Source organism: Natrix helvetica (genome assembly GCF_964273705.1).
Source record: "Natrix helvetica genome assembly, chromosome: 1".
NCBI lineage: Eukaryota > Metazoa > Chordata > Lepidosauria > Squamata > Natricidae > Natrix > Natrix helvetica.
This window is the reverse complement of record NC_138548.1, coordinates 70,657,832-70,683,928: the sequence shown is the minus strand read 5'-3', so window position 1 is coordinate 70,683,928 and position 26,097 is coordinate 70,657,832. Positions and strand designations below refer to the sequence as shown.

Sequence of the window (26,097 nt, the reverse complement as noted above, 5' to 3'; positions counted from 1 at the left end):
TCATGTGATCGGCAGGACTAAACCCCGAAGACACATGGAACCCTGTTACCTTCTCACCAAAGGTGGTCCCTATTTTTCTACTTGCATTTTTACATGCTTTCGAACTGCTAGATTGGCAGAAGCTGGGACAAGTAACAGGAGCTCACTGTGTTACGCAGTGCTAGGAATTCGAACCGCCAAACTGCCAACCTTTCTGATCGACGAGCTCAGCATTCTCAGCAACTGAGCCCTTATACCAGGGGTGTCCAAACTTGGCAACTTTAAGACTTGTGGACTTCCAACTTCCAGAATTCCCCAGCCAGCTCTGAGAGTTGAAGTCCACAAGTCTTAAAGTTGCCAAGTTTGGACACCCCTGCCTTATACGCATACTTACTAGATGTTAATTATATGCAAGTCAATCATTCATCCAGGTTTCCAAACTCATATATAGTTTGTGCAATAAAGACAATGCGATCAACATGCTAAAATATAAAGATGCTTATTTTGAGTAGAACTCCACTGATTGATCAGCCCAGCTTGTTTGAATTATCATGTTGGCATTGGTCACACAAATACCCTTCGTTTTAGATCTTTCTGCAATGCAATACTAACAATCTGTTTTCCCAAGCCTCAGCCTAGCAACCATCAAACTAGAATTCCCAGGTAGCTGGTTGGGGGTGGGGGAGAGTTGCAATCTAATCTAAAAGATACCATATTCAAACTTTGAAAAGCAGCTGTATTAAGATAATCAAAATCGGGTGCATGAATGAGGACAATTACCTTTATGAGTGATGGTCAATTTGGAAGTTCTGATATTAATTTACAAAACACAATTTGATGTTTCCATGACAAGTTGCCCTGTCCTTTTTGGAAGAGAAGTAAGCTACTTTAGAAGTCAAGAATAAAAGTTTTATTTTTATTTTCCCCATGTCGATAACTTCCCATTTCAAAGAGATCGGTCAGCAAACAGACAGTCCATTGTAACTTGTACAAAATGATTGCCAGATGAAAACCAAAGGTAACTTGGGAGCCAGTTTAGGAAGGAATAAAACTGTCTTCCTGCTCAGCTCTAATTTTCATGACAATCAATAAAGGGCACCTGCAGGCTGAAACACACAATTCTTGGTGCGTCAGTGCATAAAGCCCTTGATTCACCTCTGTATTATTGAAAAACAATGCAGCCACAAAGAAGCCAGCAGAGGCCTCCACTATCAGACACACCTCATTCAGAATTATTTCCTTCTTTTCTTCCTGGCTTCCTAAGTTCAATTTGAGAGTTTCACCCATTGCCCCCACCTGCTCTTCCCATATTAAAAATTGATGTCCTAGTGGAATTCAATAGGGGTAGCATTTCTTTACCAGGGCAGCAAGTGGATCAGGAGGGAAGCATCAGAACGGCGGGTGGGAAGGGGAAAGAAAGAGGTGGAAATGGTCGGCTAGTTCGCCTGCTCCCAACAAAGCAACAGAGAGGAAGCGGGGAGAACATCTGGCAGGCAGAAACACAGCTGAAAGCAAGGTCAGAAACAGGACTGGTGCTCCAACAGGTCATTTTAGATGTACTTTGGGACTAAACGGTGGAATGAGGAGGGTGTAATGCTATCCTTTTTTTTCTCTTTTTAAGGCTGTTGAAGTGGTTAAGTTCTGCTACATAGTCCTGTGTTCAGGAGCAAGCCTGTTAAGACGACGGTGGTAAAAACAAATAATACCTGCACTGGGCACCATCTTCAGACTTAGGTCGAGTTCAGTGCTTTTAGAGAAGGTAACTAAAGATGGACAGAGATCCTATATAAGCTGATAAGCTACACCAACACCTTTGCTCAGGTGTCACAGTATCTTTCGAGTGTTTGAAATGAGAAACGGCAGCGGGCTGAATGAACAGGAAAGGAATGAACAAAGCACTGAGTGTTAAGTTACTTGTAATTAACATTATCATGAAACTTCCGAATACATAAACAGCCTATGGAGGTTTTTCCCCCCGCTTTAAATGAAACTGAAATCAGCAGCCAGCATAAAACACTCCCAAGATATACACACAGTTTACTTTAACGGTATTGCCATCAAGTACGTATGAACAAACCCATCAAGTCATCTGAGCTTGAGGGAAAGTTCATCTTATTCTACTCAAACGTCCCACATAAATGTCACTTCGCAATAAGCTGTAGGTCAATGTAGGCAAAGATTGCTGTTTTATCAAGGTTCATACTTCTTCTTGCCTATTGTTGGAAACGTTACTGAAACTTAAGTTCATATGATTCCATATGTGAATAGTTTGCATGCAAATAAAGCATAGAAAACAGGAATAAACGATCTTAAAGAAAACAGTCTTAAAGAAAACAGTGACCCCTAATGGCTGAGGCTGATTTTATTCTTTTTATTCCTTGTTCAATCCGGTACAGGTAGTCTTCATTTAGTAACCACAATCGGGACCAGCAAATTGGTCATTAAGTGAAGCAATTGCTATGCGAAACTGTGATTGGGCTTATGATCTTACTTCAGTTTTCCTTTGCTTTGCAGACCTGCTAAGATTATAAAAGTCATGGTTAATGTTATCAAAACCATTGTAACTGCAAAGTTACTAAATGAGGCAGTCACTAAATGAGTACTATCTGTGTTTTCAATACAAATAAGAAGTCTGTTTCCTGCTTAAGCAGGGGGTTGGACTAGAAGGCCTCCAAGGTCCCTTCCAACTCTGTTATTCTATATTCTAAGTTAAGGATTTCAGGATAAATGCCTGAGCAGCCGCCACATGAACCTTAGTTTTGTTCAAAAACAGTTTCAATTATCATATCATATATGACATAATAAAAATATGTTATGTATTTTTGATTGCTGTATAAAAATATTTTAATAAGTTGTTGCCAATTTATCCTTTAAAATTATATGAAAGAGTTTATGTTACTTTAAATAGTAGATATGGTCAACTACTTTGTTCTCACTGACTCAAATATGACAAGGAATTTAGTTGTCCCAAACATCAGAAATACAAGTATAAAAAGTTTCTGTCTTGCAGCCTTCCTAAATATCCCATTTGTTCCTAATTTGGCTTCGTGAGTGTTGGGCTGCTATTAAACAAAGGTGTCTCACTTGGCTATCAATCACGTTCTGTTTTAATATACCACAAATTTAGTAATCAATGGTCTAGTAATTTGTATTATCTGTACAAATAGCATTCGTGTAAAATACAAGAGAGTAAACAATAAAAACTCACGGTAAAACATTGGGCAGAAATTGTTTTATCAGACGGGATCACATAGCACCAACAAGAAGCTAGCTTATATTCTAGTATTCTACACTAACATTGCAGCAATAAGTCATTTCTTCAGTGATTCATCTGCAAATAATACAGTGTAGCCACTGCCACTCATATTTTATCCTCTGACACAGCAATTTTAAAGAGAGACAGAATTTTTATCTTATAAGCCTACATATCAGTGAGAACTGTAGGAGTACGAACTTTCAGTTTATGCCTTACCAGAAAACAACTTCTCTGTGGAAACCAGATATTCAGGCAAAAAAGGTGAGGTAGTCTTAGCTGGACTGTGAGCTATATAAGAACATGTTTGTTCATACATCATGCTATGTGGTAGTTTTCACCATCGGTGGTTGACACATTAACACCATGAATTCACACAATTTACAGTATTAGACTCTGTTAGCAATCTCACAGCAGAAATGGGAAAACAAGGACAAAGTACACAATAGAAAGTCATTAGACAATAATTTCAGGACTCTTTAATAGGCAACTAAGCACAAAAAGCATAATTAATTACAAATTCATAGCCATTAAAGGTGGTTTAGCAGACAAATATTTTGATACAAATATAATGTGACTTGTTATTCACGGTAATTTGAAACCAGTGCCCACAGAAAATGTGGTTTTCAGATACAAAGTCCCTCTTAACTGCTCTTTATCTTGCATTCCCTGTTACCTAAATCTCTTGTACACCATACATCACACTCCTTAAAAGAGAGGGGAATCAACTTTTAGCTTCAAACCTACAGTCAGCCACTCTTCTAACTAAATGTTCCGGTTTAATAATAAATTATCTGAATCATTTGCAAAGTTTACAGCTCATGGCATGCAGGATTCTAATTTTTGTTTGTCTAAATGCCACAAATTCAAATAAATATGCAGATGGAAGTAACAATCAGAATAATGTCAATGCAATAGAAAATATCAAGTGAAAACACGGAATGCTTTCAATCATAATGCCAGCAGGTTACACAAACAAGTGTTTGCACCTACCCTAGGAAACCTTCAAGGAAACCCATAAAAAGTACAAGATAATTTAATGGACAATAATCAAAATATAGCATTTGTGCGTGCTTTGACTGAAAATTACATGTTGGGAAGCTTCCTTGCCATATCAATGTACAATTGGGATGTTCTTAGAAATGGGACCTTGTACATAATTTCTATCATTTATTAATTTTATCTAATGTCATATGAGTAAGCTTCCCTTTGGACATTAAAGCGCTATCTTCCTCATTTCTATTATTCTCCAATGCTCCTATTTACCAATAAGGTCCCTTCCCCTGACAGATGAATTACATTTGGACGTGACCTTGTGTATCTATTAATAAGATCCGAGGGAGCTCTTTGCATGAAAACAGGGTAAGCTTATGCAGCTGGGCATCCTCACCTCTAATTATTCATAGAATTATGGGTATAGTGCAGATATAATATATGCTATTATTTTAATTAGGTTTCTCAACACAAAAATCCATACGGTATTTAAGGTACGAATATCTCTAAATTTATATTAGACAAATAGTTTAGTAAAACAATCATTGTCACTGACCATCTATTCTTCACAATCCATTTACAAAGAGCAGGATACAGTGCTTTTTCAAACCTATTTTAGAATATTGGGAGAATATCGGGCACGTTTCATGCTTCACAGGCAACTTCAGTCTCATATCCTACAACCAGCTCTGCATCTCTTCGTGATATCTCTCTGGATCAATGAAAGGCTTATCAATGGATCGGATCATGATGTCACCACAATACACACATTCAGCGGCCACAATATCATCTATGTCAGCTTTTGTTTGTTCTCGACTTGGCTGACCTTTTCCTTGACCAAGAGTATCTGCTGTATCCTTCTGGCGGTGATGGGATTTGGAAGGCTGGCTCGCAGCCAGCATCTTCTTTTGAAGGTCTTCCAGTTTAGCTTGCTTATAGGCAGGCAAGTTTGGGTAAACTGCCTGCAGAAGGCAATCATAGTGAAACATGTGGCCACAAAGAAAAAGGTAAAAAGGACGGTTTAGAAGTGGAAAATCACACGCTGCACACTTTTCTTGTGGTTCAACAGAGCCATATTTATTTCTCATCTCCTGAATGTCATCCCTGATCCTTTCAGCACTTTGAGTGGCTTCCTCCATCTCTGTCTTCAGCTCCTCTATGTGCTTGTTATAGGCCTCTAGAGAGTTGCAGATAGCTTCCTTGAAGTGATCGATGGTGACAAAGTCTGGGAAGAAAGGCAACACATCTTCAATCTTCAGCAGATTGCAACTAGAAAGACAAGCCATGGCCTTCTTAACATCCTTCTCTTCTTGTACAACATGACGAGCAATCTTCAGCCACAGTTTTTTTCTCAACTCCTCATCCTCTTCAGGAAGGTCTGCACAGGATTTTGCCATATCTACATCCACCTTAAAGAGGGGGGAAAAATAGAAAGGGGGGGGGAGCAAACAGTTATCCTTCTATCTCCTATCATAAAAAACACAGTTGAAAAAGTGTGAGGGAGATAATGTTGAAAGCAACAACACAAGGATACAAGAAGAGATATTTGTAGATATACTGTATGTCATTCTCTTCAGCCAATACTGGATACTGTTTTAGTAGTGGCAGATCATTTTAGAGATGACATTCTAAGATGCAACAAACCTAAAATTGTGGGAGAATAACATTTTCCCCCTTAATCCAGCCTATCCCTTTTTGTTGAGGAATTCCTAACCTGAACTGTGCCTTCAATCTCTGTTTATGAGTTTCCCATGAACAATGTTAGTTGTGGTGGAGATGAAGTTGGCTACAGGTCCTTGATTTACAAACAGTTGTTTAATGACTATCTGAAGCTACTGCAACCTCAGAAAGGTTATTTATGACCCATCCTCAAACTTACAACTGTCCCACTACTTCCACAGTCACATGTTCACATTTTGGGTAGTTGGCAACAAATTGGTGTTTACGATTGCATCATCCTGTGGTCATGTGATCACATTTGGTGATGTTTTTGCCGTTTTCTGCCATTGGATGAGCTAGATTCAGATTTACAGTGGATATAGAAAGTCTACACTCCCCTATTAAAATACCAATTTTTTGAGGTGTAAAAAAATCAGATCAAGATAAATCACTTCAGAATTTTTTCTACCTTTAATATTGCTTACAAACTCTATAATTCAATTGAAAAACAAACTGAAATCTTTTAGGGGAAAATAATTAAAAAATATACAATCATATGATTGCACAAATATGCACACCTCTTATAAGAAGGGATATGTCTATGTTCAGAATTAACCAATCACATTCAAGCTGATGGTAGATAGAAGTCAATACACTCCTGCCATCAATTAATATCCAAGCCCAGCTACATTTTGCAAAATCCTACATGTGTGTCAAAAGCGTGTGGGAAAAATATGTTATGGTCTGATGAGACCAAGGATAAACTGGTTGGCCATATTTCCAAAAAGTATGTTTGGCGGAAAACAACACTGCACATCACCAAAAGTACACCATATCCACCAAAGTGAAACATGGTGATGGCAGCATTATGCTTTGTGGCTGCTTTTCTTCAGATGGAAATGGGGCTTTAGTTGAGGTGAAGGGAATTATGGACTGTTCCAAATAGCAGTCAATTTTGGCACAAAACCTCTGTTAAAAGGCTGATCATGAAGAGGAATTTTACCTTTCAACATGACAATAAAGCACACCTCCAAATCAACAAAAATGCTTCACCAGAAGATCAAAGTTTTGGAATGGCCAAGCCAGAGACCAGAATCAAATTGAAAATCTGCAAGGAAGGTTTCCAAGGCAAGATACTGCCATGCTGATAGGCTCCTATCTTAGAAGACTAAATGCTGTCATAAAATCAAAGGTGCTTCAACAAAGTATTAATGGGAGTGCATATTTATGAATTTTTAAATTTTCCCCTAAAGGTTTTCAGGTTTTCAATTGAATTATACAGCTTATATTAAAAGAGGAAAATATTCTGAAGTTGGTTTATCCTGATCTAATTTTTTTACATCTCAAAAAACTGATATTTTAAAAGGGGTGTGTAGACTTTCTATATCCACTGTATGACATGATTTGCTTAATGACTATTGTAAAAGTCATAAAATCAAGTCCAATCTTTTGATGACATGACTTCACTGCAATGACTTACTATCAGAATTCGGGGCTAAACTGTGGTTGTCAGTCGACAACTATCTGTAAACAAGTCTTCATCTAAGACAGCAATATAATTTTCATATTAAGAGAATCTGTTCTAATAGTGTTTACTTTAGAACAGATTCTCTTAATATGAAAATTATCTTTCCTAATTCATTCTTGTCAACATTTGATCCTGCCTGCCGTTTCAGCTTTTTAGATGATTATTTAAGAGATCCTGAAATTTCAAGGAGAAAAATTAAGGCAACCTGTTATTTATACAGAAGCATATTTACCTGTAAAGCTAGATCAACAGCTTCTTCATACATCTCCATAACTTTATAAACATGAACACAAGCCCGGTGGTGGCTATGTTCTGCACAAAGCCTAAGTGCGTACTTCAGGTCATAATGGATACTGTCAGCGAAGGTTCCAGCATGTTCCAAATAGGACAGTAGTGAGTCAGGCCGACACAAAGCATAGAGTGACAACAAATAATTGTGAATGGCCTCCTGAGTTTCTTCTAGCTCATTCACACAGAATTCCATGTATCGAATGGCTTCATTGATCTGCTGGGTACTCCCACTCTGACTATAGGTGACAAGAGCAGGAATTAGCCTCTTGGCATCCAAGTCCTTGCCCATTTCAATCCAAGCATCTACTACTTTCTTGGGCATATGCTGGATCAAAATTGGAGAAAACTTGTAAAAGAGTTCCTCGTTCTTGATTCTGGATAGGACATTTAATGCTTCGGCATAATTTTCATGTTGACAGTAATGGGCTATCACTCGCTCATAATCATTCATTATGACAGCAAAGTATACCATGTGTTCTGTGTCCCCATGACTTGCCAACAGCTCATGTATAGTAGATCGATTGTTGCGGAGGGAGTCTTTGATTTTGGGGCTACTCAAGAAACTCCGGAACTTCTCCTTGGTCTTTTCATAGAGGTCTTCCTTTGACCCATCCCCTTCCAGCACCCCCAAGCGATTTAAATATAGTTCAGTTAACCAAGTGGTCAGCAGAGTTATTTGTGTTGTTTCAGACTGCTTCAAGCCAGCCAGTTTCTTTATCAGAAATTCCATCAGTGCCTCTTCCTGTTTAGCTTCAATAAACTTAAGAGCAATCTCCTCAAAGTAATTTTGGGTCAGTGCATAACACTTAGCACTATCCAGATATCTCTTGTTTTGGAAACAGTATTCTGCTTCTTTTGCCAGCACAATATCTAGGCAGTCGGGGCGGTCTTTACAGTACTCTTTAGCCAAATCAAATTTGTTGATATTCATGTACATCTTCCACACATCACGGGATTCTCGCTGAACGTTATACCGAAACACAACTTTCTCGGTGTGAATCCAGATTTGTCCAAATGCAGGGTCTTTGATCATACGCTTTAGTGAGCCAAACTTTTCTAAGAATACATCCTGGAAGACAACTTGCCCATTCAAAGTGCATACAGCCTTCACTCTATCAGGAAAAAGCAGCAGAAAATGAAACTGGGTGAGTACTATGGAGATGGGCTTATTGGCTAGTGTGTCTACATCAGAAGGATATTCCCACACTTGCTCATCACTCAGAACAGAATCAGGACGTCCATAATCCAGAGAACCATACAAAACCCCATTACCCATCATCCAAGCAAAAGCACTGGGTGAAGAACGAAGCTTGGGAGTGTAGAATGCAATTTCACTGTAGCCAAGACTAGCCGGAAACTCTCGAAATCCAGGCAAATGATCTTCAGGCATGCTAAATATGGTGCCAAAGGCTTGAGGCTCTGACCCTTCCGGAATCTTGCCAACAAACTGGAAAAGCCTCTTATGAGTGGTGGCAATGATAAACCATTTTCCATCAACTCCTCGTTCTATTTCAATGCAACAGACTGGGGCAGGACCAGCTTCCTCCTCCAAAGTATAAATCAGGCGGAAATATTGATCAGGATTAGTACTAAAGAGACTCCCTTCAGTGACAGAAATCTCAGTCTCATATATTTGGCCTTGTGATGTTCCAACCAAAATGGGTCCAGTGTTTATCTCTGTACCAAAAATTTTGTTCCAACCCACGCTTTCAATCAAATGACCTTTCCACCGGGAAAGAAGCCGTATCTTTTGAGTGCTTCTGTTCAAGTACAGACACTCACTGCTACTCAGCGCAATGATAAGATGGGAACCTGTAGAGAAACAGGATAAAAAGGAATTAATTTATAATTACAGGAAGGACTAAACATGAAGCTTGGATACAATACAATACAATAGTAGAGTTGGAAGGGACCTTGGAGGTCTTCTAGTCCAACCCCCTGCCTAGGCAGGAAACCCTATACCGTTTCAGACAGATGGCTATCCAACATCTTCTTAAAGACTTCCAATGTTGGGGCATTCACAACTTCTGGAGGCAAGCTGTTCCACTGATTAATTGTTCTAACTGTCAGGAAGTTTCTCCTCAGTTCTAAGTTGCTTCTCTCCTTGATTAGTTTCCACCCATTGCTTCTTGTTCTACCCTCAGGTGCCTTGGAAAATAGTTTGACTCCCTCTTCTTTGTAGCAACCCCTGAGATATTTGAGGAAGGCTATGAATTTAGATTTCACAGCCCCCAAATATTCAAAAATACTCAGGATTACATTTTTCAGAGTCCCGTTGGATAGTTTTAAAGGCTCATCTATACTAGTTAGCATCCAGTTTTCAATAGCTTGATATCTATAAAAAGCCATAAGGAAAGCAAAACAGTAGATTTTCTGAGAGAAAATATACTGAGATAAAACACAGTCAGAACACAATATTTATACTATTTACCAAAAATATCAAATAGCCTCTTCTGCAATCCCTATTATCCTCTTACCTGTGTGGTCCAAGAAAAGCTTATAAACGATGGCTTCATCTTTTCGTCCGAGTTCAACCTGATTGGGCTCATCAGCCTTGGCTACGTCAAGTCTACGTAAAAAGGGAAGAAAGCAAACTCTTGAAAGATTGGAAGAAAAGAGGTAGAAACACTGTCGTAAAACAGTTTATGAAGACAGTTTCATGCAAAAAAAAAAAAATTCAAAATAGATTTTGCTTTTTGTAAATCTACATTCATTTCAACAAAGATCATGAGACTAAGAAGTGCCACAATCAAGGGTCCAGGGACGTGCGGTCAGGGGAGGCAGGGGAGGCAGAGCCTCACCGCTCTCATCATGAAAAAAAATGGAAAAGGGAAAAGGCGCTGAGGAGCCTCGGGGAATGGGACTGTGCGAGCCGCGGTCCCCTTCATGTTGACTCAGGAAGGCGGGGAATGGGACCACGTGTGCAGGACAGAGAGAGGTGCAGGAGGCTCCTCTAGCCTCAGCCTCCCTCCTGCACACATGGTTCCATTCCCCACCTTCTGTCGGGTTCTGACGCCGGAGCTCATGTTCCAGGGCGAATGCGCATGCACGAGTGGCTCCCTTCCTCGCACTGAGCAACGGCAGGTTTATGGGAAGTTGCTCGCGAAAGCAGAAAGTGCGACAGACTTTTTGGACCGTCAGCTACCGTTTCCCTGCCAGCTCGGTCGCGAAAGGACCCTGGAAACGGAGTCGTGGCCGGCGCCTTGTTAAGAATTCCCCACCTTCCTGATGACATCACCAGCCTCACCAGCCATAAACCTCACCGCACGTCACTGCAAGGGTCTATGATTTTATTGAGGCACAAATGCTATTAATAGCAATAATAAACCACACAGAACCTGGCTGTCTGAGGGATAGGTCTTGCTATGAATCTTCCTAGTTATCTGAATGAGCCGGTGAGGCCCTTTGGAAAGTGCCCCCATTACCAGAAGTTCACCATCTGGTACTCATGTAGCTCCCTGCTAGGAAATGCTTTCCCCAGGGAGGAGTGATTGGATCCACTTTCCCAGTATAATTTCTGTAATTTTGATGACTATTAAAGTATGATCTGAGGGCAAATTATTATAAAAAATATGTATTTACTTTTGTACATGCAGTTAATGGGCCATTTAATATTATTTTCACTATGGGTAACCAGTGGCCAATTTTTCTTTCCAGCAATAAGCTTAACCTTAAACACAGATTAACACAACTGCTGTATTTGCATAACATGCTATGCTCAAATAAGTAATGTCATGGTCAAATGTGACTGTCTGGTTTACACAGTAAGCAAGAAAATTACAGAATTCCCCAAGAGGCAGAGAATGACAATCTATCCATTTTCTTTTTAGCCTAATTTAGTCTGTTGTACAAGTCTAAATGTAAAATAATAAAATACAAGATATAAAAAACCAAATTTATTCAAAACACGAACTCAGAAATCAGTCATCAAAACTGACAATCTCAACATTTCCATAAACTAGGAAAACACTTCTTCTTGTCTTTCACATTTGAAATTACTTTAATGTTAGGTTATTTTTTTCAAATCTAGCCCAGTATAATCTACTCTGTCTGACAGAAGCTATTCAGGGGCTGAGGCAGAGATGATATATCCATCGTTATCTGGGTACAAGTTGATTTGTTCTTTTTTTTGCTGAAAATATCAGCTATAGATTCTAAGAGTTTAACTTCCAGAATACAGTATTTTTTTTCAAGTGTGGGTGGGATGCAAGCTTCATTTTGCAACAGCAAAGTACAAGAAATGAACAAAAATATCAGCCATTTTAACATACACATAGTCTGAAGGAGAAGGCAGAGATGCATAAAGCACTGTCCTGGGTCAGCATATATTTCTATTTAAGCATGAAACTCAGGAGATATACCTGAATGTACAGCACTCGTCATTAATGCTGCAGAGAGACTTTTGATAATCTTCCAAATGAGCTCAAATAAACTAGTGTATTATGGCTGACTATGCACAAAACTGCAGGGACTTCTCCAATCACCAAGAGTCAACACTGGGAAGGAGGGGGGAGGGAGGGCATCAAAATGGATTTGCTATAATGTCAATGGGTGCAGCGAAATGGAATCATATTAAGACTGATGGCACAGCCTCTGCATTGGTTTTCAACTTTTTTCCAAACGAATTCAAAGCCTCCATGGCTAATTTTGAAGTCCTTTACATTCAAAATCTGAAAGAATGCTTCTCTAGCTATATCAGCCTGTCCTATTTTTAAGATTTGCAAGAAAGGCTCTTCTTAAATATATCGTATTCATGATGTGATAATCAGAGAAAGGATATTCTTACAAAACAAATATTATGCAAAGATGCAACTGGCTCTCATCTTGCAATTAACACAATCCGATTCAAACTTTGATTTCCCCACCCTTTTAATGTTTTCATTTTTTTATGTTTTAACAAAGCAGACAATTTTGTTCTAATTTCTTTTGAGAGATGGTCTCTAAATATGCAAAGAAACTCTAAGTAGCACTTACCTAAATATTATGTCTTTTCCAAGACTCATACACAGTTGGTTAGATGAGACAATCATATTATTAATCTTCTTGGGAGGTGTGAAATCAATTCTCTGTTTGTTAAAAATTGGTGTTTCTTTTTCTAGGCGAGCATTTACATATCCTTAAAAGCAGGAAAGAAATCAATCGTTCTTAAAAAATGAAATCAAACTGCAATACAACCCAAGATTTTATAAGATTTTCCCTCCTTAATTCCAGTCCTAGAAAACAAAACTTCCATTTATGCTAATTAGTTGCTATTACTTTTATTATCATATCTGATTGATTTTGATCCAATTTTCCCCTCAATTCTGGAATAATAGGGAGTGGAGTGAGGAAAAATAGATGTCTTAAATCTTAAGATATAATGTTAAGGCATCCACCTGGTAACAACTCTAGATAGCTCCAAAAGTTGATCTTGGCGCCACTTACAATAACTTTTGACACCTCATGGCACACAACTCATAAGCTGATATTGCACTTTCCTAGTACAGGGTATCACTGAGGAGATTTTATTAAGCAGAAGGAACATATACAGGTAGTCCTTGACTTACGACCACAATTAAGCACAACATTTCTGTTGCTAAATGGGACATTTGTTAAGTGAATTTTGTGCCATTTTATAATCTTTCTTGCCACATTTGTTAAGTTAAATCACTGCAGTTGTTAAGTTAGTAATCCAGGTGTTAAGTGAATCTGCTTTCCCTATTGACTTTGCTTGTTAGAAGGCCACAAAAGGTGATCACATGACCCCAAGACACTTCAACTGTCATAAATGAGTCTGAATTTTGATCATGTGACCATGGGGATGCTGCAACGGTCCTAAGTGTGAAAAATGGTCGTAAGTCACTTTTTCAGTTCCATTGTAACTTTGAACAGTCACTAAATGAACTGTTGTAGGTCTAGAGCTGTATTATAGTTTGAGAAATTTAGGTAGGTTTAAGTCTAGTCTTTTCTAAAATTTTGCCAAAGCAAATATATCTCTTCTCAAGATCAAGAGAGAAATTCACTGCATTCAAGCAAAGTGGAACATAACATAATCCTTATGAATCAAAATAGAATGTGTGGTCAAGTACAAATAGATAGCATCAGAGCTTTGAGACCACATATGGCTTTACATATGCCCACTTTTCTAGGTTTACGTTTCTTACAAATATACAAAGTACCAGGAAACCCTATAAATAATGTCTGCTAAAAGGATGTGCCCAAGGTTACCACAGCGTAAGTAATAAGAAATGGACAACCTCTTGTGGGTAAATAATAGCCGTTTCACTGGGAACGGAAAGGGACTTTTATGCAGAATTGTGAGCCTGGGAAATTTTTACTGGTAATATTTATTCAGAAGAACAAGAAAAACCACAGCGGTCTTTTTTTTTTTTTACAATTAAAGATGCGTACTATAAATTTGTTTTTCATTTTACCAGAAATAAACCCCCGTTTCAGCATTTGCAAACTGTTTTCATTTGTCAAAGCAATTGGCCTCATGCCGCTTCTTTTTTGAGAAGTTCCCTAAGATTGGTCCTCCTGGAATATCATAGAGCCACCTAGTGGCTGCCCTCAATAATAACTCTTTAATATGAAGAAGGGCACACTGCCTTAAATAGAACAGTTTCAACTTCCCCTTGATTATATTTCTTTGGTTAAAGGGGTGAAAGTAACACTAAAGAATTGGAACAAACTGGGTAGCTGTAAAGTATCATAAGCCTTAGATTGTTGGCTCCATTTCTTCTTTTTTTCCCAATTGTCATGGTTTTTTGGTCTTTTTTTGTGTCATGATTTATGACCACAATTGAGCCCAAAATTTCCATTGCTAGACAAGACTGTTGTTTTGTTTGTTTGTTTATTTGGATTTATATGCCGCCCTTCTCCAAAAGGACTCAGGGCGGCGTACAACATTAAAAAACATACATCCCAAAAGTTAAAAAAAATTAAATCCATATCCCAAAAAACAAACCAAATTTAAAAGACAATACATTTAAAATAAGTTAAAAATTAACAGGCCAGGCCGGCTTGCTGGAAAAGCCAACTTTTTAGGGCGTGTCGGAAGGACCGGAGGTCAGGGATTATGCAAAGCTCCAGGGGCAGCTCATTCCAGAGGGAAGGCGCTCCCACAGAGAAGGCTCTCCCCCTGGGGGTCACCAGCCGACACTGTCTGGCCGACGGTACCCTGAGGAGGCCCACTCTGTGGTATCGTACTGGACGGTGAGAGGCTACTGGTGGCAGTAGGTGGTCTCGCAGGTACCCTGGGCCTAAGCCATGGAGTGCTTTAAAGGTCATAATTAATACCTTGAATCGCACCTGGAAAACAACCGGCAACCAGTGCAGGCCGCCCAAAAGGGGTGTAACATGGGAGCATTAGGTACCCCCATGACAGCCCACGCGGCCGCATTCTGGACCAGCTGAAGCCTCCGGGTGCTCTTCAAGGCAGCCCCATGTAGAGAACATTGCAGTAGTCCAGGCGAGAAATGTGTTAAATGTGTTTTGTCCCGTTATACAACCTTTCTTGCCACATTTGTTGAGTGAATCGATGCAGTTAAAGTTAGTAACATGGTTTTTAAGCGAATCTGTCTTCCCCAACTTACTTCGCCTTGCAAAAGGTAATTACATGACCTTGGGACACTGCAACCATCATAAAAACATGCAGTTGCCAAGCATCTGAATTTTGATCACGTGGCCATGGAGATGCTGCAATGATTTTAAGTGTGAAAAATGGTCCTAAGTCATGCTTTCAGTGCTGTTGTATCTTCAAATCGTCACTAAATGAATGGTTGCAAATTCTCTATCTCTATTTACTCTCCTTTACAACTACCTAACAGCTTCAGATGGACTGTTATTCCACATACTACAGGAAGCAAGGGAAGCCTCTATTATTGAAACGACCTGAATAGGACCGAGAAACAGAATGAACCTTTTCAAAAATGGGAGCCAGGCTATGGAATTCAGTGGCCTTGTCTATCTGCCTCAGAATCTCCTTGAGTGCTTTCAACTACATTTTAGTGCCAGCTGTTATTCTTCAGATGCTGCACTACAGACCACTGTGAGAAAATGGTAATGGGCAAGGATATAATTTTTTTTCTTAAAAAAATAAGCAAACGTATAGTGTTCTAAGCTGAGGAAGGAAAAGGATGAGAAATTCATCTGAGAGTGAGAAATAGAAGAGAGGACAGGAAGGAGTTGTACCAAACTTGTCTGGGACATTTAAAGATCAAAGCTGAGATTCTATTCCCCCCCCCCCCCATTGCTTAAACCAGTGGTCACCGATTGGTGGTCCGTGAGAAAATGTTGTTGGTCCACAGAAAAATTATTTGCATTTTTATATTGCATTAAATACTATTTATCTTTTTAAAAAAATCATGTTAGTGGTCCGCAGGATTTAAAATTATGAATTTAGTGGTCCCTGAAGTCCGAAAGATTGGTGACTCCTGGCCTAAACTGTTTGCTCAGGAGAAAGTAACACTAGGCTACAGGGACACTAAAATAACATCACAACCATTTAGTCCAGTCACAACCAAAAAGAAGCTCTGTCTTCTGGCACTTCATTTTCTGTCCAAAAAATATACTTCTGATTTGAATTTAAACTATATGTAGAGAGAGTTTATATATAGCCTAAGTTAACAAGAAAAAAAAACAGAAGATCAAGAATACAAATTATAACAAATGTTGCTGATGCCAAAGCTTTAACTAAATAATGATGTCAATATACTAAATATCTAAAAATAAATTAATTGAAAAATAATAATTTTGTACATTTTGCAAAAAAAATGTGCAATTTTTCCTCTCTGAAGTTTCTCTCTCTTTCTCGCTCAAGTTTGTAATTAAGAAAGCAATATGCCATACACCATAATCTTTACCCCTTCATTGCTTTTCAAAGGCAAGCTTCTTCAAAAGTAGAGTAAATGGAATGGATGCAACAAAGACACTCCCACTGAAAGCAAGCACTTAAGAAATATAATATATATATTATGCCATTGTACACACCTAAAGGCAGCAGATAGGCAGCTAAAAATATGCAAATCCAAACAACTGTGGCAATTTTTTTCTTGATCATTGCTTAGCCATAACATTTTTTTTAAAGAAATTAATTCCAATTCTTAATTAAGTCTAAACTACAGGAACAATAATTTAACAAATACATCCCAAAGAAAAATAATCTTTTCTGCCAAGATGAATCATATTAACAAAACAGTTATTGAGCAACCCTACTTGAGGTTTTATTAATTTTTTTCCTCCGTGTCACATTTCTGCATTAACTTGGCACTGTTTTTCACTGGCTAGTGATTTGGAATATGCAACACCATTAACTCCACGCAGCTAAGATACTGAATTCTTGGTCCCATGAAATGTTCAAGTTATACGCTGCAGTCTTTTTTGTTTGGGTATCAGTTTTTCACTAACAGAATTGAAAGCAAATGTATTTCTTACTTAAGGGCTTTAATAAGTTTGTTGTTTTTGTGAAAATAAATGCATAAGCCTTGCGGAGAGATGGGCAGCAAACAAAATTTAAAAATAAATAAAAATAAAAGAAAGAAGTGATTTCTACTTAAATTCCTGGTTAAATACTTAGTGGTTAAATACTGTGTTTTATAGTTCATCAAACTGACTTTCCCTGTATCAGGAAACCACCAGATCGTTGGATAGAATCCATTAAAGCCAGAGCAGATACATTAACGAGTCTTTAGGTTCCAAGTAAAGTAACAATGGTATACAATAGTCTAAATATTAGATAATATCTTCCAAATTTTTAATCAAAGTGAGTGGATAATTATTTGGGGATGCAATTAAGCCTGCCTGCAGTCAGCTTTTATCAGGACAAGCTGATTTTTTTAAAAAAAAACACAAATAATACAAATAGTACATATACAACTAAATACAAAAAGAAAGAAAGAAAAAAGAAAAAAAAGAAAAAAAAACATATTACAGTGCACCCCCCCACCCCCTGGAGACCCCCCTTATATTTCTTAGATATACAATATATTCCAATTGTGCCCTTATATCCTCCAAAACATATTTTCTTGAATAGATTTACTCCCTTTGCCTTCCACCAACACTGATTTTATAAAATCCCCCCCATATTTCATTATAATTATTTACTTTAACAATCCCTTTAAAGTTTAATTTCTGTTGTCAATTTATCATTCGTTGCCATACTCCAAATTTCATTATACCACTCATTTCATTGAATATCAGGACCAGCTGATTTAAGGCCAGCATCTTGTAAAACCTTTCATCAAGTTTTGCGTAATTGCAGAGCAATTCGAAGCAGATCCCGACGCTCAGCAGCAGCTCAACAGAGCTAATTCCGAGAGATATAAGTGTAAAAATGCCGCTTCGTGATACGTTTTTTTAAAAAAAATAAATTTAAAAAAATAGCGGAAGAGAGCAAATTTTACCTTAAAATTGCGTCAAACGAATTGCGCGTCTAGCTCTTTAGTGAAATGCGTCCCTTTCTGAAACGCTGCGAGTGGGCGTGTCAGGCAAGGCCCGACATAGCACACAATTCGACTGAGACAACCGCGGCTGCACACCAAGATAACACGGAGCCCATTTCGCCGAGAAGCCCGTTAAGCCCACCAGCGAGGGGGGGGAAAGGCGATATAAACACGGCCAGAGCCCTCCCCCTCTCTCCTCTCCTACCCGTGTGTGGGATGCCCAGGTTCACACGACTCTGCTGCGAGGAGGTGGAGTGGGAAAGCGAGGCCACGTACTCGTCCAGAATGGTAGCCATGGCGGCGGCGGTGGCGGCGGCTACTGCGGTGGCTTCGGTACGGCGACCGCAACTTTGTCCCTCCGCCTAGCGGATCTTCCCGATGACACCCGCCGGGCCTCAGCCGATTCGCATCATTGAAGGGCCCGCGGCGCTTCCTGTTTCCTGTGGGACTCTAACCATAGAGGTGTTCGCGTGAGAACGGAGAGGCCCCCTGTGGAGCCGTCCCTGCTCGGTCGGGGAAAAGCGTCGTTGTGGACGCAGAGCGAGGGTCAGCGAGACGTTGCCTCCTCCCGATATGGAGAGGATGGATAGAACAACAGAGGAGCGTTTTTCCTCTTCTAGCCCAGGAAGGTCCTCCAACCATAGAGTAAAGAGGCGTGTGTGTGTACACAGAACAACAGAGGAGCGTTTTTCCTCTTCTAGCCCAATAAGTTCCTCCAGCCATAAAGAGGCGTGTGTGTATGTGTGTGCGCGTATGTCTCGCCTTGGTTGTGGTGGGGAGCAGGGGAGGAGAACAAATTTTGTAGAAGTGCAAAAGGAAAAGGTCTAGCATTACTTGGCTTTGTTCTTTCAGCGCTCCAGTGTGATCTGAAGATGTGTGTGTGTGTGTGCATGTCATACACACATACTCGAATATACACCAGCTGGGGTACATCAGACCATGTTCTGTGGTGTATTTAGTGTGCTGCATGAATCCAGCTGTATGATATATAGGCTGTGATCTATGGCTATGCCTTAAACAGGATTTTGGACTTGGCTTTTTAAACATCTGGCTTGTGAGTGTTTAAATGGAATTTGTGTGAGGGCATTAAGGTAAACTGGGCTATGAATGTATGTACTAAAATGTTAACATGTGGACCCTAAAGAAGGTAGTTCTTTCTGAGTTAATTCCTGGCCTAAGGAAGATGAGCTGCCACCCATCACCTTCATAGGTTATTACCATAGCCCACCCCAGACAGTTTATGGACACCTTATAAATGTAATAGATTTCAGCAGGCACTTGTGAAATTTCCCAGCAACCTACTGTGTAGCTCCATCAATTGCCTACATAGCCCCTGGTTCTTAGGATAGTTGCTCCCTTAGATGCCTTTGTTTGCTGATCAGAGTTGGCTTTTTGGTTTACTGACAGTCTTTGGGAGATGAAGCAGTGGAAGCAATACCAGTGGACGATGAGAAGAAATGAAGAGCATGGGTACAAACTCAGGTTTGAGCATTAAGGGAGTAATGATAATAAGGGAGGTGAAGTGTCTCTACTTTTCCTCCTTTAGTATACAAGATGGTTTGCCAGTCAACAGCCTTCTTTAGGGTGGCAAACTCTTCAAAGTAGGGAGACACCACTAGATCTATAGTCTGGTATCTGTGATTGTTTACACATATTCTGCTGGTAGTCAGACAGATTTGCCAAAGTCTTGACTCTAGGAGGTTTGTGGGGAAGATTGGAGAATGTCAACTGGATCCAGGAACTAGTCAGAGAACTATTTCTTGCAGGCTTGAAAGAGGTTGTGCCCTCTTTCTTGATCCAAACCAGTCTCCAACATTCCCTAAAAAGAGAAGGTTGCTGGGAGGCAACTTCAGAGCATCATAAACAAAGAGCATTACTTGGATCCTTTTCAGTTGGGATCAGGCCTGGACATAGGGTGGTAATTGTGTAGTTCATGTTGCCTGAAGGTAGATGGAGGAGTGTAGCCTGCTTAGTCCTCATTTCCTTTGATATCACTGACCATGGCATCCTTCTGGATTTTGTGCAGGAGTTGAGGATTAGGGACACTGCTTCAGTATTAATAGTCTTTCCTAAATAAATTGTTCCTTCTACTTTTTAACGTTTGCATGAAATTATTGTGGACATTTGTTGCTTTTGCTTGTAGTTTATCAGTTGGCTGATGATACCCAGTTGGACATCATCTCCCAAAGCTCAAATGATACAGTTGAAGTTTTGTGCTAGTGCCTGGAAGCTGATGGGATAATTATATCAAAAGAGGAGAATTAATAATACAAGCCCTTTTCTTCTCTCCCTTTTGTTCTGTTGTAGATAATTTTTTTTAATTTTAGTTTCTGCCATAATTGTATTCATTGAATAAAAAGAGGAACATCTCTTTAAAAAAAAGCTTATCTGTACTCATTTATTTTTCCCATGAAGTGAAAATAGCTCAGAGGAAATCAGTAGTTGAAAATCTATCTGTGTCCAGCTTTTCCAAAGGATGCATGAAACAAGGAAACCAGCAAGCCAGTGTTATGTGCCACAGGGAAGCAAAAAAAAAAAAGGGGGGGGGCTTCCTTTCCTGAAATAAATTCAAATGCTTGCTTTTTTCATCAGTATAAAAATAAATTATTCTGGACAAAACAAGTGGTAAATGAACCTAACAAATAATTTTAAAGAAATCATTCTGGGCATAAAGATAATTAAAGATTCATGGTGTGTTTCAATCATTAAATCCATAAATCATTTCTTTTTTTAAAAAAAACAAAAAGTCCATAAAAGATTTCCAGATTTTACTACAATAATATATGTTGCCTTATTAAACTTGCTACATATAACCAGATTTAGTAGTAGTTGGTGTCATGTTAATGATTCCGTTTACTTCTTCATTGCTATTGTTCTCCTCTAGATGGCAACTCTTACCAACAAAGAGTATAAGAAAATCTAATGACTAAAGACAATACTGTGTCAAAAGGAGCCACAAAATATTATAGTGCTATTTCATGACTTTTGTTGTAGGAGGAAAAAAATAGAAAAGCTGCTTAATTTCTTTGGAGTGAAGTTTGATGATTACACAATAAAGCACTTAGTTGTGCAGATTTCTTTCTGCTTCAGCAGTAAAATCTTATCTGCACTTGAAGTAAGGTGGTAAAATACATTATCTGAAATTATTTTGAAATATTGAGTATAACTGTAAAATTTAAAATATGCAACACGAATGTTCCAAAATCAATACCGGTATTAAGGCAATATTTTACAAACTTAATTGATGATTAAAAATACTTCAGAAAACTATTCATGCAAAATGGGTTTAAACCCAGAAGAGTGTTTGAAACTCTTAAAAGTGTACAAGTATTTTTAAATATTTAATTAGACTAATAAATATACAGTATTGCCTCAATGAGGACTTAATTCCTGCCATCCTCACTTCTTAGCATAGTTACATTTTAAAAACCATGGATCTCTACTACAGGGTTTTCTCTTTTTTTAGATCGATACTTAAATCCATTTTATCCTATATTCTGTTACTTTTTTACTATGTACCGTATATATAATAGAGATACAGTCTACCATTGTATTTTGGGACCTAGTGACATAATTAGAAATGTTTGGATTTCTAGTACTATACTTGGGAAATTTGTGACATGTATTTTATATCACAAAAATAAATTTTTTCCCGTTCAATAAAATAAAATAAAAATTTACATATTTAAAAAAATATGTAAATTTTCCCCTGGTTTATAAAACAATAGGTAGTTGATCTCAGTGATTGCCTTTCACATCTATGTTATAGTTGTAAAAATGTTTCTCCATCTATCCAAATGCTTGCATAGGGAAATCATAGACCATCCTGAAATGTTTGGATTCCCTGAATTCATTCGATGAACTTATGCTCGCATTAATTACTTTATGTGATTGGGCTACAAAACTGCCCTGAGAAAAGTTAGATTTACCATCTCCTTAAATTTGTTAAAAAATTCATCTTAGCACTGTCTTTTAATCAGTAACTAATCTTAGAAATATAGAGGCTTAACCTTAAAGCTCCAGGTTGAATTCCTGAAAAAATGGGTGTTAATACTACAGGATCGATGTATTTCTATCACATTCTATCTGTGTAAAAATCATACTGTGGCTCCACCCAATGGCCTCTTCCACACGCTTGCTAAGATAGTGATAGAGTTTCTACCCCATTTTTACCAAATCTGGCATATGAAAAGGCAGCTAGTATATTCTGAACACTTTACTATTTTGTTGTCGGAGAAAAATTGAGTAGCAAATCAGTAGGAAGCAACTTCCCCAGACTCTGACAAATGGAACATCATAGAACACCTATTCAATATTCACTGCAAGGCAGCAGTATTCATATTTTCTAGTTTGACGTCTGCCACAGAGATAAGTTATTTGATCTATTCTGTTTAATTTCTGCAACAGAAGAAAGGGATAAGATGCTTATTTCTCAGGGACAATGGGCTTTGGAAATGGTAAATAATTCTGAACCTGTCAACTTATTGGCAACGCAGCAATACAGTATCTATTTTGTTACAGTTAGAATTCTTAGTGTGTCACAGTAAGCTTACAAAATTTCACATCACTGATTAACACGATACTTCTTTGCTGCATAATCTGAGTTTTTTCAGAATGGCCACGACTGGAAGAAGAAGGGATGTGTATTTTTTTTCTTCCTTTTGAAATTAGGGAGTTGGCTTTTCTTTCCCACAGTGCTAAGGCTGTCAGATATGCACAATGAATCAGCATTCGTTGACTCGGTCAATAAATAATGAAACATGGGCTTGACAAGGGAGATACATTTTTTATCTCCAGAAATAATTTTCTGTCTTGGTTTCACCAGGTCTGTTCTGATTGTCTTTCTTGGGCTGCCTCTCTAGTTACCTCTGCAGAGATCCTGATTCCCCACCCACACCCACCCCTGCAAAGTTTTTAATCCTTGACTAGTTGCAAACATCACAAACTTCTTTCTGGGTACACTCTTGATTTTATCTAACAGACTTCCTTCCAAGAATAGCTGCATTGGGTAGAAGGGGATGAGCATTCAGTGATCAAGAGCCATCAAGAATCATGAAAAAAGATAGTATAGATTTCTGGTGTTGAATTAAAGCATTTTGACACAAAAGCCACAATTTCATCTTAAGAAAAAATGTTATTTAGGTGTGGGTTAAATGGTGCATTGTTTGATTCCCATGAAATAACTTATTTTTAATCTAGAATAATTTATTTCATGCAAATCTAGACAGCATAATAAAAAGCAGAGACATCACCCTGCCAACAAATGTGCATATAGTGAAGGCTATGGTTTTCCCAGTTGCAATGCATGGCTGTGAAGGTTGGGCCATAAGAAAGGCTGAGTGCCAAAGAATTGAGGCCTTTGAACTCTGGTGCTGGAGAAGACTTCTGTGAGTCCCTTGGACTGCAAGGCGATCAAACCGGTCAATCCTAGAGGAGATCAACCCTGACTGCTTTTTAGATGGCCAGATCCTGAAGATGAAACTAAAATACTTTGGCCACCTAATGAGAAGGAAGGACCAATTGGAGAAGAGCCAAATGTTGGGAAAGATTGAGGGCAAAAGAAGAAGGGGATGACAGAGAATGAGGTGGCTGGATGGAGTCACTGAAGCAGTAGGCATGAGCTTAAATGGACTTCAGAGGATGGTAGAGGACAGGAAGGCCTGGAGGAACATTGTCCATGGGGTCGTGATGGGTCAGACATGACTTCACAACTAACAGCAAACATATTCTTGGCTCTTTGAATTCTTTGAGGAAATACTAAGCAATTAAGGTATATTGAGTATAGTTGATTATTGCAGTGAATTTTGTATGGGATGTTATCTTTTTTTTATTGTTTTCCATTGTAAACTGCCTGGAGCCATGCAGTGAGGCATATTCACCAGCAGTGGGTTTTCAAAGTGACAAACAAAGGCACAGTCTGGTGACCCTCCTCCAATGAATTCTGTTCAGATTTTACAACTCTTTGTGAGAGTGAAGGCTGTCACACAATCAGTAGAGCCTCTCCGTGAGTTTTAGCAAGGTTAAAGGTAAATAGCCCAAAGCCAATCTAGTCCATTACCATAACAAGGGACAGTTCTCCCCAGGGAGAGGGAGGCTTAAAACCATAACAGCAGGTTACCAGGAAACCTAAAGATTAAACCCAAATTTACTATAAAGTGGGCTTGTATTTTATACTGGGAAGTCCTTGGAATTCTTAATAGCATGTTACTCTTGCAATAGCCTTAGTTATCAGAGACCTGCATCCTTGACTCTTTGTCTACACAATTTCCCATTCTGCTATCAGCAATCAGAAAATCCAACAAATTGGTCAGTTCACTGGTTTAATCTGTCACCATTCTTTACTCAAAGATGCCATTTAAAATTTGAAAAGGATGACACAGGCGTTCTTCTCAATAGGTCAATAAATCTTGACCTTTTATCAGTCACATAAATGCAAATGTTGACCTGTGGAGCAATTTCTCTGTTCTTTAAGACTAACAACTTCTGCTCCTCTGGTTTTTCTTGTTTGTAAACCGTATAGTTCAAAATAACATATTTGCCCCTCTCTGCCTTATTCTGAACCATAAGCCGATAGGACAGTGTTGGTGGACCTTTTCAGCACAGAGTGCCGAAACGGGAGTGCGCAAGGAGTGGAGCGCCAGAAACCAGAAGAGCAGTTCCCTGGATCGCATGCGCGGGAACAACGGAAAGTGGAAGAGCGGTTCCCTGGAGCACATGTGCGCACCAGAAAGCTAAGCTTCTGGTTTTCGGCATGCCCGCTGGTCACCTGGTCTTCCAGTTTCTGGCATGCATGCGCACATGAAGACCAGCTGGCCGATGTGTGTGTGCACGCCAAAACCTGGAAGAGCAATCAGCGACGGCTGGCATGCCTGGAGAGATAGCTCTGCATGCCACCTCCGGCACATGTGCCATAGGTTCGCCATCACGGCTATAGGAGTAACAGTCATCTACTTTAATTCCTATACTTTGCATATCATGGATTTTGAGTTTGACTGTTTTACAGAAAGCAAAAATATGGGAATTATTCTGTGGTAGAGGCAGATGAGAAATGAAATCCCACTTTGCAGACCAGAGTTATACTTACAAAAAGATAGTCCTCATTTAACAACCACAGTTGCGACTGGCAACTCCATTAATAAGTGATGCAGTCACGTGTAAGCACACCCAACTCACATCAATTCTGCTGCTAGCATTTACAGTAAGTGATTACATGTGGTGATGAAGGACAGCATCACATGACCACAACTTGTGACCTTCTGCCATCTTTACCATTGACTATGCTTGTTGGAGGCCAGCTGTGAAACTTGCAAATGGTAATCACATGGCTACAGGACACTGCAACCATTGTAATAGTGCATTGATTGCCAGACACCTAAATTGCAATCACATGGCCATGGAAATGCTGCAACCATTGTAAGTGCTCAAACTGGTTGTAAAACTTTTTTTTTAGTGCTACTGTAAGTTCAAACAGTTGCTAAACAGGGCAGTAGCTATCTGAGGACTACCACTGGGATTGGATAGATGACTTCCACACAGAGTCAATGGCAGCATTTTATTCTTGGACTGTTTCCAGGGTCCCCACTAGTTACTCTTGTCTCGGATACATAGACATCACAAGAAGGGGATAAGGGATGTGCAGCCACGATGGAAACCCCACCCCTTATATGTTTTGAGTGACATTGCAATTCAAGTAACAAAATAATTGAGCTTGCATCATGACATCACAATATATGTTTTATAATTTTGACATTACCATGGTTTGGAATGGATTTCTTTCTTGGATGTACATTAATTCTCAACCAACACAGATAAAATATAGCCAGAGGGTGTTGCAACTTAATACACCTGGAGGTGGAGAAAAACTAAATTAGGCACAGTAGAAAATATAATAGTAGCTAAATTAAACAGCCCCTTGTCCATCTTCATACCATGCATGGCAATAAAATCACTGATTCTTCAAAAGCTCAGTTTTG

At 39.0% G+C, this 26,097-nt stretch overlaps 1 protein-coding gene across 3 annotated transcripts; it reads right to left on the bottom strand.

Moving 5' to 3' along the window:
• Nucleotides 1–3,688: 3,688 nt before the first annotated feature.
• On the bottom strand, nucleotides 3,689–18,657 carry VPS18 (VPS18 core subunit of CORVET and HOPS complexes). Of its 3 annotated transcripts, none has more exons than XM_081939458.1 (5): nucleotides 18,330–18,657; nucleotides 12,678–12,819; nucleotides 10,181–10,272; nucleotides 7,645–9,515; nucleotides 3,689–5,634 (listed from the first exon to the last, which is right to left on the bottom strand). In XM_081939458.1, exons 1-5 carry the CDS (start codon nucleotides 18,418–18,420, stop codon nucleotides 4,903–4,905), a joined length of 2,928 nt encoding a protein of 975 aa, XP_081795584.1. In that variant the 5' UTR covers nucleotides 18,421–18,657; the 3' UTR covers nucleotides 3,689–4,902. The 3 variants fall into 3 exon arrangements, with proteins under 3 accessions (XP_081795584.1, XP_081795586.1, XP_081795585.1); XM_081939460.1 differs by having other exon boundaries at nucleotides 18,401–18,657; XM_081939459.1 differs by lacking the exon at nucleotides 18,330–18,657 and adding an exon at nucleotides 18,086–18,265.
• Between the last annotated feature and the right edge of the window lie 7,440 nt (nucleotides 18,658–26,097).

Bases quoted from the DNA above. Each gene is read 5' to 3' on its own strand.
- VPS18 (XM_081939458.1), bottom strand. From the start codon at position 18,420: ATGGCTACCATTCTGGACGAGTACGTGGCCTCGCTTTCCCACTCCACC. The intron at 10,273-12,677 runs GTAAGTGCTACT...CTTTTTACGTAG, and splicing joins GGAAAAGACATAATATTTAG to ACTTGACGTAGCCAAGGCTG. The intron at 9,516-10,180 runs GTAAGAGGATAA...GTTTCTCTACAG, and splicing joins GCTTTTCTTGGACCACACAG to GTTCCCATCTTATCATTGCG.